Below are 17563 nucleotides of genomic sequence, written 5' to 3' on the forward strand. Positions count from 1 at the left end.
TCAGGATCGCTCACTTCAGGTGATGATTATTATAACATTACGTGTTGCACGTCTGATTTCCTGAAATGGTTTCTTTCTAGCCATGGTTTGCATACGCATAACAAATACATTTCTGAAATACAAATCCATAATTATTTTTCCTCGTTCACAAGCAGCACAAGGCTGCAGGTAGCATCATTTGCTGGGGACAACTGCGTTCCTGATGCAGTTCCCCCTGTTGATTAGACCAATAATTTGTAATTTGGTGAGGGTGCCGGGCGATAACTCGTCTACTCTTCATGAAAGACACCGTGACATCTTTAACATTCACCAACTAATGCCGGCAACCCAGGAGATAGGAAGTGAACATCCATCTGAGGAATTGCACATACACCGCCGATGAATCACCATGCCTGTGAAACACACCAAACACACAGTTTATAGCCGGGCCAAGATTCAAACCCATGGTAGAAGGATCACAGGCGTGTGTGCGTGCGTACCTCTCGGCAATCCTGCCAGCCAAATATATCGTTTATTTCACACTGAAAGTGACTTCATTTATTTTTAAGCATATAAGAATCAGAAAAAGGGGAAGGTTGAACATTATTTGAGGCCATGAATATATTATGTGCACACAATGGGAGGGGGGCTGGTGTTACAGGAGTGGTGTTTGCTACAATCATGATTTCAATAAAATTTGTTTTTCTTACAGTTTATACTCTTTGAATGACATTTTCAGAGTGAAAAAGCTTCAATGAATGTCAAATGCAGATGCAGAACCTGCTTTGCACAATCTAGATCGGTAAAAGCCAAACTAAGACATCAGCACGGGCTGCTTTTGGTGAGTTGCAGGCTGTGCACTGTGTCTGGGAAAGGATGGATAAGAAGGGTGGGTTGGATCATGCTTGCACCGTGTATACCAGAAAAAAGGGGGGAATAACCAGAGTTGGTGTCAAAGCCACCCAATGCTCACCTGTTTATACATTTATCGTTTTTAAAAGACGAGTCTAATAATTAATCTTTTTTATAAAGCATTGCAGTGAAGTCTGATCCAAATAATTTTAAAGCAATTCATGTATTTGTACATTGCAATCAGCAACAAGAGCGCAAGTGAGCACAATATACGCGCGGACAAGAAGGCATATACAGAATTGTGCTACGACATGGAAAACAGCATCCTGGTTGCCATGGCAACCACTTTAGATGACAAACGTATGTCGCGACACACAGTCTCCACAGTCTATACCTATGTACCAAATATGAAACGTGAAAGTTGAAAACTTTGGCAGTTTGAGTGCGGACAGGAACGGACGGAAACAGCATCCTGGTTGCCATGGCAACCACTTTAGATGGTGAACGTATGTCGCGACACACCGTCTCCACAGTCTGTACCTATGTACCAAATATGAAACGTGAAAGTTGAAAACTTTGGGAGTTAGAGTGTGGACAGGAACGGACGGACGGACGGACGGACGGACGGACGGACGGACGGACGGACGGACGGACGGACGGACGGACGGACGGACGGACGGACGGACGGACGGACGGACAGACAGACAGACAGACAGACAGACAGACGGACGGACGGACGGACGGACGGACGGACGGACGACTGGTATCACATAATACGCCCCGATATATATATTGTTGTGGTTACCAAATTCGCAAACCACCATTCAGGTCCCTTAGGTGAGGTATCTCGGCAAGTATATGTGTAGTTAGGCCCAAACCCGTTGTCTAGTGGGAATACATGTCATTTATGCGTGCTGCGACTCTTCAGGATAGCCGTTTTTCTTTTACTATCTTTATTTTGGACCAACCGCCATGATTACCACCACAACCACAACATCAACCACCAACCACAACGCCGCTTCACCACAACCGCCACGACCTTCCCATCACACCTCGCAACCGTCGCATCGCCACCGTTCTTGCCCCGCTGTGGGTACCGGTGTTGGACTCGTGCAGGGCGCGCACCGAACAGCGTGTACAAAATCACGGATTTTGTGCTTCAAAAACGGATCAAAAACGACACACGCCCACTTTTTGCCGTCCAATCGGTGAGCGAGGGGCGATTTGGCCCCGCCTCCAGGACGATCGATATATGCAAATTTATGGATCAAAAAGCCTTCACGCCCACTTTTTCTCGGGCCAATGGGGAGCGAGGTGAAAGGTCAAAGGGAGGGGGTCAAAGGCGAAGCTACGGGGGGATAAAAGGACCGTGTTCGTCAGTCAGAAAAGGAGTCGGAGAGTCCAGAGGCGGAGAGTAGGAGAGTCCAGAAGAAAGGAGTCGGAGAGTCCAGAGTAGGAGAGTAGGAGAGTCGGAAACAGAGAGTCAAGACTTCGCGGGCGGTGGAGCTGCTCGTCGTGTGCGTTGGAGTCGGAACGGAGGGGACGGAGCTGTGGAAAGGCGGCGACACCAGACGAGGGGTGCTCGCGTCGTGCAGGAAGCTGCACCCGAGGGAGGCCGACAGCGCGACCTGGCCGAGGTGGAGACGCTCGTCGCGGGATAATAAAGATCCTCTATACCCCGAGCATCAGCAACCCCCTCCTGTTTCCCCCCGCGCTGAGATAGTGCGACCAAGGGGGCCCCTTTCCCACCCCTACCAGACACTGTCCGCGAGGCCCGCGGAGTTGAGGCGCCATCGCCGCTCCGCGTCTCATCACCAGACGGGTAGGCGCGACCCGGTCTCGGCCTCAGGCCCGCCTCATCCTTGAGGGTATTCTTTTCCTTGGTTTTGGGTATGTGTTGTCGGCGCCGTCTGTGAAGTAGAATTGTATAAGTGTTGCCGTGTGCTCGGTAGTCGGTATTAGCTCTGCATTGTGTCTTCGCTTTTACATTTGCTTTTTGTGTAAATTGCATTGTGTTTTTTCTGTGTGCATTTGGTGGAATTGTATATGTGTGCTCCCGTGTGCCGTGAATAAATGTGCTTTGTGTTGAACTGTTTCCCGCTTCGCTTCGTCTTTTCCTCTATTGAATCCCCATTTTGCTTCACGTAAAGGGTTGGTAGTGGGCTGAATACGCCCGATAATTAATCGAACCGTCGAGGTCGACGATAACACCGCTCGGTTATTCTGATAGTACGGAACGGGTCGCTTAAGTGGCCCGTGTCCGAAGTCGACCTGCGGCGAGGTGCGATCGCCCGGTCTACCCTCCGCGTGGGTACTTAGGTAGGTCGAATTTGGCGAGCAACCCTATCCCACGCGGGGGCTGATTGGCTCGATCGCGGTGAGACCGAAAGGTCCACCCGTGACTGGTTCCCGGCGTTAGTCCGAGAGGGTCACGACTGGATTGTCCGTCCGGTGGGCGACGTGCCGCGATTCGAGTTACGTGGCCGTCAGCACGCCGGCGGGCGCGAATCCGCAACACTGGTGTCAGGTCGTGCGATACAAATTCATCGCCCTCCTCGCGGCACTGGTATCGGAGAACGGGACAACGGGCTCTCCTGTCTCCAGCGAAATTCACGGGAATCGGTCCAGGGGTGAGAGAAGCGACCCCCGATTCCCTCCAAATTACGAGCGAGCGAAATTAACCCTTTAAGAGAAGCAAGATGGCGTCTCAAGGCGAGCGGGAGCCGGTGGTATTAGAAATGGATGTAGAATGTGTAGAATCCATGGTCCAGGATGGAATCCCCGAGCAGGAAATGTTGATTGTGCAGGAACACGGACTCGCCCAACTGAACCCAGAGCTCGAAATAGGTGCGGCAGCAGCCGCGGTGTATGACACCTCCCCCCCCTTCCCCACCAAAACCCGCCGACCCTTGCCGAAACGGCTCACACAAGCGCACCCGACATGGCCCAGCTATACGCCATGCTGGCGGCAATGAACAAAAAGATGGATACAAATACAAATGAAATGAAAAACGAAATGAAAGACATGAACAAGCAAATGAACGAAAAGATGGATGCGAATACACAACAAATGAACGGAATGGAAACAAATATGAAGGAAGAAACTAAAAAGCTGCGGGGTGAGACGCAGAACATGGGCCGAAGCCTGCAGGCAGGCATGAAGGCCGTGACAAAGGAAATAATAATAGTTGAGACAAGGGAGGTAAAGGGTGAAGAGTTGGCAGAGACACGGGAGATGGGAACAATAGAGGAGAGACTGCACGGTGAGGACGGGGTAAGTGACGCACACACACACACACGGAGGTAGTGGAGGATAGTGAGGGTGAGCTGGCGGACTGTGTGGAGACCCAGTGCGAGCACCTGGATGGCCTCCTCCAGGAACGAGGGGAGGGAGTATGCCCCCTTGAGGCGAGTCACGACCAGGTGAGTTCGGTCGTGCTTTGCGAGGTCGAGGGGAGGAGTGCTGTGGACGGGTGCACGGAGAGCTTGGGGGGTATAGAGGCCCCGGAGACCCTTGTGGGGACACGAATCCCCAGTGTGGTTGTCCCTGTGTGTGTGGTGCAAGGTGTGAGTGCGTCCCCGTGTGTGGAAGCGACCCCGTGTGTGAGTGGTGTGGTGGCGATGGTGCAAGAGTACGTGCTTCCCAGCACGCCGTGCGTGGGTGAGGCACCGTGTGTGAGTGAAACGGCCAGTGTGAGTGAGGCACCGCAGGTTAGTGCCCCCGCGTGTGTGGATGAAACGGCCAGTGTGGATGAGGCACAGCGGTTGAGTGCCCCCGCGTGTGTGAGTAGTATGGTTTGTGTGAGTAGTGAGGCACGCGTGAGTGAACGGCCGTGTGCAAGGTCGCTGTGTGCAAGGGAGACCATGTGTGTGAGAGAGCGGTATGTGAGGGAGATGTCGGTTGGCATGCGGGAGCACGCAGCCGCATCTCCCGGTGTGAATGTGATGGAGTGGACTGTGTGCGTCGTAACACGCAGGTGTGCGTGGGTTGAATGGCGACGACGACGACGACAGATGAAAGAAAGCCGAGTAGCGGCTGTAGTTGTTTCGGGGACCGTGCCGGGTTCACCCAGCCGCGAGCACGAGGTTCGTGCTGTGCAACGCACGAGACCACCACGTGCTCGCTTGCGAGAGTGAAGTCCCGGTCCGGAAACGCACGCGGTGGATTTGCCGATCCCGCGGATGGACAAAGTTTAGGCAGGATGACGGATTTGGACCGGACGGGTTCTCCACGCGATCGTGTGTGTTAAGCTCCAACGGGCAAAGCACATGTGTTCGCGTGGGGAACCCCTCGAGACGTGGGGCTTGTGTTTTTTTTTTGCGCACGGTGACGTCATGGCTGCACGTGTGGTTGGAATCCGGCAGGAGGGGTATCTCTGCCGGATGGTAGCGTCCAAGGAGGGACGAGGAACACGTGCAGTTCCATGACGTCACGGGCAGGTGTAAAGTGCGCGAGCTCTGAGTTGCCGCGCAGGTGCTGCGCATGAAAAAAAAAAAAAAAAGAAACAAGCCTCACTTTCGGGTGCACAGGATTCCTGGGCAAAGGGTGAAAGACCCCCTTGACACCCTGGGCACAGGATGAAAACTAGTTAGGGGGAAGGGTTAGCTTAGTTAGACCGACTTCATGGGGCAGGGGTAAGTCCTCATGGAGTCTGTGGAATGGATTAGTTAGAGGGATTGTAGCCAGATCTAGGTTGGGAAATAAAATGAATTTTTGAGTTAGGAGACAGTGACTGACAGTGAGTGTGTAGAGGGGACGTAGTTTAGCTACGTAGTGTTAAATGGAACGTGCTGTAGTTTAAGGGATGACGTGGGAGCACGAGTTAGTTAGGGGATGCAGTTAGAAGGATGGCAGAGTTCAGCGGTGTGTGTATTGAAGAGTTGTGAGGCGAGTACATGATGAGTGAGTGAGGCCAGCGGGTCTGTGTGAATGGAGCGAATGGGGAATGCATGGTGCGATGAGTGATTGGGGGGAGGAGTGACTCCCACCCAAGGGACCCCGGGGTCAGTATAAAGTGAGTTAGGGGGTTAGTCAAATTGAAAAATGGAGGTCGTTTTGCTGTTGGTGGGAAAGTAGGCTCGAGACCCATTTGGAGGGGTGCAGGAGCCCTGTTGACGGGCTTGGGAGCGTGGCTGCGAAAGGTGAGTATCGCTGAGTGGGTACCCCGGGCACCAGGCTAGTCGGCCGTGGTAGGCCAAGGGCCCATGGGGGGCCGGGATAGCGTAGTGGGCACGGGTGCGCCTGCTTGGTGCGGGGGCCCGGGGCGCCATTAGCTGCGTGGGCAGTGTTGTGGGCACGGGTGACCCTCGGAAAGGGGCCCGGGAGGCCGGCCTGCCACGTGTGCGTTTCAGGGGAGGTGCCATGGGGGGCACTCCCCGGTGTTAGGGAGCTGGTAGGCTCGGAGGCAGTGTAGTGCCCGGGGGTGCCATAGCGGGAGAATCGGCAGAGGGTCGTGCCTGCCAAAGGGAGCCACGTGTCCCAGCCAGGAGACCGTGTGAGGGCACGGAGAGAAAATTGGGGGGCGAGGCCCGAAATTGTAAGGACACCAACACAGGCGACGGGAATCTGGGTTGTTAGAACCAATAGTTTAAGCGAGAGGCGCTTGTTGAAAGCCCCGGGGTAGTTTAACAGTTAAATGGTTAGGGTAGATTAGGAAGTGTACCCCTCCGCACCATCCATCCCCTCGCTGTCGTTGTGGGCCGCTGGACCCACTTTGGGTTAGATCGCCGAACTCTGGGGAGGCCATTCTGAGGCTTCGTTGGGCCTCGACACAGGACGTTAGCTCTCCCTTGTTCCCCTCCGGGAAGGGAACGTAGGGGTTGGGAGTAGGCTAGGTGACAGGATAGGTTAGCCGAATAAGGACGATAAAGGGGGTTAGGGGACGATTTATAGTGGGGAAGTTAAAAAAAAAAAAAAAGTTGGGGCTAAATTGGGGTTTGACAAATTAAGGGAGTGGGTATGCACAGTGACAGGCAAAGGCGATAGGTGGGAGGGAGACAGGTAGGTAGGTCCGAGCCCGCCTTCCAAGTGGCCAGCACCACCGCACTCCCTCCACCAACTTCCACTGACGGCAAAAGCTGGCCAGCTTCATCTGCTGGCTGTGTGCTGCAAGGCCTGTGCCGGCTGGATCGTCTGCCGGCTGGCTGTTTTTCTGCAAGGCCTGTGCCGGCCAGTTCATCTGCTGGCTGTTTTTCTTCAAGGCCTGTGCCGGCCAGTTCATCTGCCGGCTGTGTTTGCCTGCAGCGGTCTTCTTCTGCGGGCTGTGTTTGCCTGCTCACCTTTGCCATGCCATGCCCACTGCCCATGTTCACCAGCCCCGTTCAATTTTTGCTTTGCCCCCCCCTGTTCATTTCCATGTGCGCCAGGATCAGAAGGCAACAGTTTGCAAGCTGCGAGAACTGCCCTGTTGGCAGCTACAACACGGGCCTGCAGTGGCGGCCCGTGCACCGTACTTGTGTTCATGCATCCATTCGTTGTGTTCATTGCGTGTGCCACTTGAGCTGGCACGGAGACTGCGTTTGTGCAGCCCAAGCACCGTTGTGGTTCACTGAGTTCAGTTCAAAAGGGAAGGCCTTGGACTGCGTGTGAGCAGCCAGCCACGTTCCCTGTCACCTGCATTGTTTGAGCCAGAGACTGCATGTGGGCAGCCTGGCTCCCTGCTAACTGCTTTCTTTTTGCAGAGTTCAGTGATCCTGGGCCATGGTTTAGTGTAAAATTTGTAAGTTAAGGTTAAGATGTACTGTAAATATGAGTGCGCCCCCGGCATGTCTGTCCTAGCGCCGGCAATTTTATTTAAGTCGTCCGTGTGAGTGAGTTTGTTTAGGTAGTTACGCAGCCCTCAGGTTATTTATTTTGGGGACACGAATACCATGAATGTCACACCCAGGGATCCGTAGGTAAAATGTACTAGGGGAAAACTACACATGATGGCACACGAAAATTTGACGACTCGGGACGAGTCTGTAAAAAGGGGAGGGGGTAGTGTTGTGGTTACCAAATTCGCAAACCACCATTCAGGTCCCTTAGGTGAGGTATCTCGGCAAGTATATGTGTAGTTAGGCCCAAACCCGTTGTCTAGTGGGAATACATGTCATTTATGCGTGCTGCGACTCTTCAGGATAGCCGTTTTTCTTTTACTATCTTTATTTTGGACCAACCGCCATGATTACCACCACAACCACAACATCAACCACCAACCACAACGCCGCTTCACCACAACCGCCACGACCTTCCCGTCACACCTCGCAACCGTCGCATCGCCACCGTTCTTGCCCCGCTGTGGGTACCGGTGTTGGACTCGTGCAGGGCGCGCGCCGAACAGCGTGTACAAAATCACGGATTTTGTGCTTCAAAAACGGATCAAAAACGACACACGCCCACTTTTTGCCGTCCAATCGGTGAGCGAGGGGCGATTTGGCCCCGCCTCCAGGACGATCGATATATGCAAATTTATGGATCAAAAAGCCTTCACGCCCACTTTTTCTCGGGCCAATGGGGAGCGAGGTGAAAGGTCAAAGGGAGGGGGTCAAAGGCGAAGCTAAGGGGGGATAAAAGGACCGTGTTCGTCAGTCAGAAAAGGAGTCGGAGAGTCCAGAGGCGGAGAGTAGGAGAGTCCAGAAGAAAGGAGTCGGAGAGTCCAGAGTAGGAGAGTAGGAGAGTCGGAAACAGAGAGTCAAGACTTCGCGGGCGGTGGAGCTGCTCGTCGTGTGCGTTGGAGTCGGAACGGAGGGGACGGAGCTGTGGAAAGGCGGCGACACCAGACGAGGGGGTGCTCGCGTCGTGCAGGAAGCTGCACCCGAGGGAGGCCGACAGCGCGACCTGGCCGAGGTGGAGACGCTCGTCGCGGGATAATAAAGATCCTCTATACCCCGAGCATCAGCAACCCCCTCCTGTTTCCCCCCGCGCTGAGATAGTGCGACCAAGGGGGCCCCTTTCCCACCCCCTACCAGACACTGTCCGCGAGGCCCGCGGAGTTGAGGCGCCATCGCCGCTCCGCGTCTCATCACCAGACGGGTAGGCGCGACCCGGTCTCGGTCTCAGGCCCGCCTCATCCTTGAGGGTATTCTTTTCCTTGGTTTTGGGTATGTGTTGTCGGCGCCGTCTGTGAAGTAGAATTGTATAAGTGTTGCCGTGTGCTCGGTAGTCGGTATTAGCTCTGCATTGTGTCTTCACTTTTACATTTGCTTTTTGTGTAAATTGCATTGTGTTTTTTCTGTGTGCATTTGGTGGAATTGTATATGTGTGCTCCCGTGTGCCGTGAATAAATGTGCTTTGTGTTGAACTGTTTCCCGCTTCGCTTCGTCTTTTCCTCTATTGAATCCCCATTTTGCTTCACGTAAAGGGTTGGTAGTGGGCTGAATACGCCCGATAATTAATCGAACCGTCGAGGTCGACGATAACACCGCTCGGTTATTCTGATAGTACGGAACGGGTCGCTTAAGTGGCCCGTGTCCGAAGTCGACCTGCGGCGAGGTGTGATCGCCCGGTCTACCCTCCGCGTGGGTACTTAGGTAGGTCGAATTTGGCGAGCAACCCTATCCCACGCGGGGGCTGATTGGCTCGATCGCGGTGAGACCGAAAGGTCCACCCGTGACTGGTTCCCGGCGTTAGTCCGAGAGGGTCACGACTGGATTGTCCGTCCGGTGGGCGACGTGCCGCGATTCGAGTTACGTGGCCGTCAGCACGCCGGCGGGCGCGAATCCGCAACAATATATACATACATATATACAGTCATGTGCCGCTCCGAGCAGCGACAGATCTGTCAGCTCTGAAAAAAAAAAAAAAATGAAAAAAAAAAAAAGTAGCTGAAAAATTCCTATCGCAGAGTGATGTAGCCGACGTAGCGCTGCCAGTCGTATAAAAATAGCACATACAATTATGTACGCTGTACAGTACATAATACTTCATAATGATAATAAACGACAATGTGGCCCAGTTATCATGCGATCGTTGAGGTCCATAAAATGTCATCGCGAAAAAAGCAGGGTCGTGCTAAATCGGGATTCAAGGAAATCGGCTTTCAAACTGAACCAATGTTTGCACGTTTACCTTCCAGCAAGTAAATTACCTTTGAATTGAAGAATTCCGCGAATAAATCGTTGTTACAGTCGAAATTAAAACACAAATTTCTTTTTGGTGAAGCTTTTCATGTTAAAACAATCGCACTGTTCCGAAAATATATATATATATCACAATTGACAGGAGCTCGTTCCTTCATTTGTAATTTATAACATCGATGCAATGATTACGTATTTATAAAATCCAAACGCAATTTATTAATCTTTCTATAATCGATGCGAGAGGAGATTGTAAGCTGCTGCTTACAACACCGATGGTCATCATGAACAGCACAAAGGTAAAACCAACGTGTCTTCCGTCTCTCTTGGATGTGTGTTACAATTTCCGACAGTATTCAGTACAGTAACATGCTGTACAAGTTTGTATCCGAGGAGCAATAGGCGATACCATATAGCCTAGGTGTGTAGTTTTGTGTAAGTACGATGTTCGAAAACGAAAAAAAAAATGATGTTTGCACAACGACGACGTCGCTTAACGACGCGTTTCTCAGAACGTAACCCCGTCGTTAAGTGGCGCATGACTGGATGTGTATATATATATATATATATATATATATATATATATATATATATATATATATATATATATATATATATATATATACATATATATATACATATACATATACATATACATATATATATATATACATATATATATATACATATATATTTCCATATATATCGGGCATATGAAAATAGTGTGAAAGATAAAAACATCAGAAAGGAAAAAAATAACTTGCCCCAAAAACTTTAACATTTTCATGCTCACGCTGACAATCACGCTGACGCTCACGCCGGGGGTATCGTTATAGCTCTCTGTTCTTCGAACAGGTGAGCTAAAAAAGGGGGTTTAAAAAAAAAAAGTAACTGTATGGTTCCCTTCATGTGCAATAATGTCTCTTATCCTTGATGGCAGGTACAAGCAAACTAGCTCCCATTTTGCAATCACACCCATGCTGCAACTAGGTCAAGTAGAAGTGAAATTAACTTGGCAGCGGGGCCAAACAAATTATACAAGACATCATAGTACGAGAGGCGACTGCACATGGGACTGAAGATAAAAGGGAAGGCGTTTGATCCCTGAATGCATCAGTGGATGCCTGTGAGCGTGTGTTTTGTCTCAGGGCTACGCCACCTTAATGTTTTTGCCAAAAAGGCAGCAAAACCGATCGGTTGGCAAATTTATGGTAGTACATGTACAACGAGATCACTGTGGACTGCCTTTCTGTCAAGAGAAAAGCGTTTGCAGTCACTCATGTAATTACAACCTGGTGAGAGTGACATTAAAAACAAACAAAATGTCATCTGCTACCCACCATCAACTGTTAAGTACCTAAGGATATATAAGAACAGAAAAACAATATCAAAGAGGATATTTCACTTTCCTGTTATCTAAGCTTGAGAAGAGAAGGAGCATTGCATTCAATAACATTCATGGATGATTTACAATACACATTCAAGCACTTATCATGGCACCTGCTTTCCAAGTCAATGAGGCACGTTAAATAGCAAGTTGGAAGTGCTCGTTGCTGAGAAACGATCTCGCTCTAGTAACTCGGCAACAGAAACAAATGAAACTGTTCCCAGCAATCACTCTGAAAGAATCTCACACTCATGCCTCTCCTGAACCCCATTCGCACCTCGAGGATGTTTGGTATGATGTCATGTTGGCATTGCTGCAAGAATGCGTCCTTGTCAAATGAGCGATCAGCTTTCAAAATCTCCGTAAGTACTTCCGACATCTCAGTCTTTGAGAACAAGCCACCTGTAAAATAGTACCGCTGTATCTCGTTTTGAGAAATGGTACACTCTTTCGCGTCAACGCAACAATGTGATCAGGGAACAATCAACGATACCAGTTTACTTGCAACTCGTTGTAAATGACCCAATTACATCAAGTGTAAAGTTGCGTCATGACATTTACACAAATCTGCACTTATTGTACATCTTGATGCAGGAAAAACGCATTTGTCAATTGCTATGCTTCTTACACTAATCTGCAACGCCGAACAACGTTAACATGGTGAGGAGTTAGCTGACCAGGCCTGGATGCACAAAAATTTCCCAGGATGGGCAGACTTGCTTGACAGGTAATCCTCAGAGGAGGAAAGAGGAACCATTTGGTTACATCATATCAGTCAATCAGTACAACGACCACATCATCTTAAGAGGACGATGATGCCATGTGCATGGAAAGAGAGCAATTGGGGCTGCTCATACCGCAAAATGTCAGCAAATTACCGCAATACAAGTCAGGTCAGGTATGGGAGCATGCAACCAGAGCAGCGCGTCGCTGCGTCCACTTTCCGCTGGTACTCCAGGGGCCTCCGTCTGGCCATCCCCCAGGCAGATGCCTGGCCCATCCCCATCTCCTTGAGATGCCGATCAGCCTGCTGCAACCACGAGGCACGTGGTCGGCCCATTGGCCGCCTCCACTCACGAGACTCCTTCGCTGAGAGAATCTAGTGAGCAGGATCAGTGTCAGAAAAACGAGCCACATGTCCATACAGCCGCAGCTGACGCTCACTGATTATGCAGGTAACAAATCTCATCTGAGTCTTTCTCAGCAACCACTCATTGGACACAAAGTCCGACCAGAGATAGCCAAGGATTCTCTGAAGAGACCTGGTACCAAAGGAGTTGTCTCAGTCTCAGATCCTTGGTCAGAGTCCAAGTCTCGCATCCATAGAGCAAGACTGGAAGCACCAAGGACCTGAATACTCGGACTTTCGTCTTCCCGCAGAGGTACCAGCAGCGCCACACCCCATGATCCAGTGAATCCATGACTCCCCAGGCCCGACCCAGACGTCTATTGACCTCTAACTCACAGCCAGCAGAGACATGAATATCACTGTGTGTGTATGTGTATGTGTGCGTGTGCGTGTGCGCGTGTGTGTGTGCGTGCGTGCGTGTGTGTGTGTGTGTGTGTGTGTGTGTGTATGTGTATGTGTGCGTGTGCGTGTGCGCGTGTGTGTGTGCGTGCGTGCGTGTGTGCGTGCGTGCGTGCGTGCGTGCGTGCGTGTGTGTGTCCAGCAATAGTTTATTTGTATTGTTGATAGAGAAGGTAGGATTTACCTTGTGGGGTTAAGGAGAGGGGTTGGGGGGAGGGGGGGGTTGGTGGTAAAAAATAAAAATCATACAAGGAGGAACAGTAATAAACATAAGCTGCTTAAGAGAATAATGAGCTCAAGACAACAGCTTTGAAAAAGGAATTTTTAAAAAACAATAAAGTACAATTTCCGTATTGTTCGGCAAAAATATGATGAATGATCGGGAGGTTGTCTGAAAAGATATGGATGGCAACCCATAATTAAAATTGTTTTGTTTAAATGCTTCTGCTGGATTTGGGGTGATGGTGAATTTATAAGGAGTCTTTTAGTGAAGGATCGAGCCTGGTGTTGGCTTAGTGGTTAGGGTGGCTGGCTTGGGATCTTAGGGTCCTGGTTTGAGCCCCGTGCCACTGAATTAACACCAGGTGGGGTTGACTCAGCCTGTCATCCTTCCAAGGTCGGTGAAATGACTACCAGTGCACTGGTAGAGGGGCACAGCATAAGCGGCACAGCCATGCCCCAACAAAATGATAGCTATCCGGCAGCCAAGCTGCCACACGCAAGAAGCAGTAAAGGGTCGAGGATCATGGAAGAGCAACAAGGCAGAGGATAAAAAGGTAAGCATACTGAAAGTGGGACACAACAAGCAAGGGAATTAATTAACAAGAAGAGAGAGAGAGGTGGAGAAGTGGAGATAGATTAATCGGGATAGAAGAGATAACAATTTGAGATGGGGGAGAAGATGAAAACTGGTGGGTGGGGGGGAGGGCGAAGAGTGGTGCATCTGGCCAATTCAGGTTAATCTCCACGAGGGTTGAAGATACAGGCATTCCTGATTGCAACTGGGAATTAAAGCCACTGTACTTGTTTTTTGACTTGTTTACTATTATAATGTTGTTGTTATGCATTATAAAATCCAATTTACTCAAAAATATGAGCAATAATATTATGGTTAACTTGATGAATAAAGGTGGTCGAGTATCGAAATGGCTCATCCTTGAGGGAAAAGTTACACAAAAATACATCTCGAGCTAATGTACGCCAGATTGCCAACCAGGAAGTTAAAAAGCCATGCATACCAAAAAAAGCCTAAGTACTGTATTTAATAGTCGCGTTTCTGGGCGGTTAGGTCAATCCCCGCCCCCACACCCCCCACTAAACCAATTGTGGTGGGTGGGTGATTAATACCGACCAGGCCAAGATCGCTGAGCGGTTTCCCTTAGGAGGCTGACACGTGATCCTCAGAGATGATAGCGTGCGCGGGAAGGGAAGCGCAGCACTGGCGGAGTGACGGAAGCACAGCACAAGGGTTTCTACTCAAACCCCACAACAAATACACGGACACATCAACTTAACATACAAGTGGGGATTTAATGAAAATACACAAATATTTACAAGGGTATAAGTCAGAATGTAATACTACGTGAAGTAAATTAAGCACAAGTCGAGGTGCCTTTACACAAATGCTTAAATACAGACAAGGGGAAAACGAACAAAAGAAAATCCTCCCTATATTCTGGTACTTAGATTTATCCAGAGATGGTCTTTACTGAACTTTGGGATTGAAGCACTTCGTTTGGTGTAGGAAGATGTGCCCAAAAATGGTGCCGAGCCACTCTCTGGGCGGGAAACATACGTGAGGTTATTTGTGAGGCAATATTCAACACCAGGGCTCACCAACCTCCATGCAGCTTTCTCGTCAATTGCGCTTACTGACCCGCTACTTTGCAGAATGGCGCCGCTCCTTTCGGTGACATACATGAGGCTTCGAAGTCCGTCTCTCACGACCCAGCCAAGAGTCAATGGCCAGCGTTTTGTCCAGCCACGCGAGTCAATTCGCCTCAGCACAAATATGAGAATCGTGCCGTCTTCTTCATGCGTCGAAGGAAAGCCAGCCGTAATGCCCTGTTCCTTCACGCTATCTCCTAGCTCCATCATCTCTCGACCACGTCCCTCATACCCAACTCTACCCAACCAAACCAAAACCTCTTCCTTCTGACGTCACGCTCAATCATCCACCTGCCATAAAACATTAAGATAGCCACATGTCCAAGCATGCGTGGCTTGCTGGTACGGAAACCGGGAAGGCGGGGCTTCTCACCTGCTTAGACATGTAGCTGTCTTATTGTTTTTGTTGTTATAAATACGCACTTCTTTCATGGCTAGCTTGTAAATACCAAAATGTAGGGGAAGGTCGCAAGGGGCAATTACATACTGGGCAAAATTGGTCTTAATCCCCAATAACACAGCACCACCCCCTGGAGTTCGTCAGGGGTGTGTACTGGCCCCCACATTTTTCAGCACTTGTGTGGACTGGATTCTCGGGAGGATGTCAGAGAGATCAAGCTGCGGTGCATCGTTTGGGAATGTCAAGATCTCTGACCTTGATTTCGCAGATGATGTAGTCATCTTTGCAGAGACTTTAGATATACTTTTGGGGGCCCTCGAGGTGCTGAATGAGGAGTTTCCTGCGTCAAAACTAAGATCCAGGCTTTCAATGACATCTTGGATGCCGCTGTCCTGTCTGTGCCTGTTTGTGGTGAGGATGTTGAGGTCGTGGAGAGATTCACTTACCTTGGCAGTGATATTCATGTCTCTGCTGGCTGTGTGAGAGGTCAATAGACGTCTGGGTCGGGCCTGGGGAGTCATGGATTCACTGGATAATGGGGTGTGGCGCTGCCGGTACCTGTGCGGGAGAACGAAAGTCTGAGTCTTCAGGTCCTTGGTGCTTCCAGTCTTGATCTATAGATGTGAGACTTGGACTCTGACCAAGGATCTGAGACGGAGACTTAATTCCTTTGGTACCAGGTCTCTTCGGAGAATCCTTGGCTATCGCTGGTTGGACTTTGTGTCCAACAGGCGGTTGCTGAGAGAGACTCAAATGAGATTTGCTTCCTGCATAGTCTGTGAGCATCAGCTGCGGCTGTATGGACATGTGGCTCGTTTTCCTGACGCTGATCCTGCTCACTAGATTCTCTCAGTGAGAGAGTCTCGTGAGTGGAGGAGGCCATTGGGCCGACCACATGCCTCGTGGTTGCAGCAGGTTGATCGGCATTTCAAGGAGATGGGGATGGGCCAGGCATCTGCCTGGGGGATGGCCAGACGGAGATCCCTGGAGTACCGTGGAAAGTGGATGCGTGGACGCAGCGACGCGCTGCTCTGGCGCATGCTCCCATACCTGACCTGACCCCCTGTGTGGTGACGAGTAACACTTAAGCTCACAGTTTACCTTTCTAAATGTCCACGGACCAAGCAACTCTATACAATCCCAACTTTGCTATTAAATTCCTCTTTCTACTAGTTGAGGATGAAGATAGTGGTCCCATGCACCCCCATGATACATTTTTAACCTGCATTTTTACAATCCCTGAGGTGGGTGGGAACAGAATTTCCTTTGTTCCCATTCCAAAAAATGTCCCATGTGGGTCATTTAGCCGTTTTTTTGACCGCCATCTTGGATTTCTTGGGACGCAAAAGTAAGGGGTAGGGGTAATATAAAGGACCTTTTCGCATAGAAAGAAATTAGTTACAGGTACAAATTAGGTATCATTGGAAAGGGTATGACCTGCACTATCACAAGAACCCGTCAATTATTCAATTAGGGCATCGATGACGTCATCAGGGGTCAAAAGGTCACGTTAAATGGCCACCAAGTCAAATTTCACACCCATCCTCTTTGTCATCCACCCTGCACCTAAGTGGATGAATCTTTTGGATTCTACTTTGCTTGAAGGAAAGTGTATATGCATAGGCAGTTTTTAAAACTAAAACAAATTATTTAACTTCAGTACAACATCATTAACCATTTTCACAAAAATACCGAAAATATTGAGAAAATGCGGTTCTGTATTGAGTTTACTGTGTGAGTGTGTCCTTTGCATACAAATGATTAATTTCACTGTTTATTTATAGTTTATGGCTATGGTTATTAACATTCTTTTTGTTACAGGTGATGCCATTGTAACTACCTTAACACTTAAGTGGTGGTGCTAAATTTCGTCAACTGACAGTGTTGTCTTTTTTTTGTTACAGGACGTGCAGACAACTGTGATTTTGATTAATGTTTTAGTGGTTGTATTGAATATCTGCTGGCATGCATACCTGCTTGTAGCTGTAGTGTATTGGTGGTGGATAATTGTCTTTTTTTTTCAGGTAACACCTATTATGGATTAGTGCTCCAGTGGTGGTAGTGCATGCTTAGTTGTAGTTACTTGGTGGTGGTGGCTTCATCATGTCAAAGGCAAAGAAACGCCGAACTGATCATGGTTGCAATTTAGAGGAACTACAGATGCCTCCTCCTGTATGTATCTTACATGTGAGTGGCATACAGCATGGTGAATTTATACCACTACACAATATAAGGGGTCCTCCCCAGGAAAAGCTTGAGATGTTACATAATCTTCGTGAGAAACGGCTCCTTCAGTCTCATGATTCACCCGCTCATATGGAAGCTGTGTGAAGGTTAATTCCAGACAATCTTGATGGCGTGGACCTAGAAATGACAGGCTATCACCGGGGATGCTATCAAGCCTTTACCAAACATCAGGATCGTTTGAAATGTGTCGTACCAGACGATGAACCCTCAACAATTCGATCCCCTC

At 49.5% G+C, this 17563-nt stretch overlaps 1 protein-coding gene across 2 annotated transcripts in view; it reads right to left on the minus strand.

Moving 5' to 3' along the window:
• The window catches only part of TIMM44 (translocase of inner mitochondrial membrane 44), a 96942-nt gene that overhangs the window by 32292 nt on the left and 47087 nt on the right, over positions 1–17563 (minus strand). For both annotated transcript variants that reach the window (XM_085877588.1, XM_085877589.1), the window contains exon 9: positions 11553–11677. In XM_085877588.1, coding sequence (XP_085733714.1) covers positions 11553–11677 — 125 coding nt within the window. The remainder of the gene's footprint in view (positions 1–11552; positions 11678–17563) is intronic.

Source organism: Eptatretus burgeri, chromosome 4 (genome assembly GCF_056783735.1).
Source record: "Eptatretus burgeri isolate ZD-2024b chromosome 4, Ebu_testis_v1, whole genome shotgun sequence".
Classification (NCBI taxonomy): Eukaryota; Metazoa; Chordata; class Myxini; order Myxiniformes; family Myxinidae; genus Eptatretus; species Eptatretus burgeri.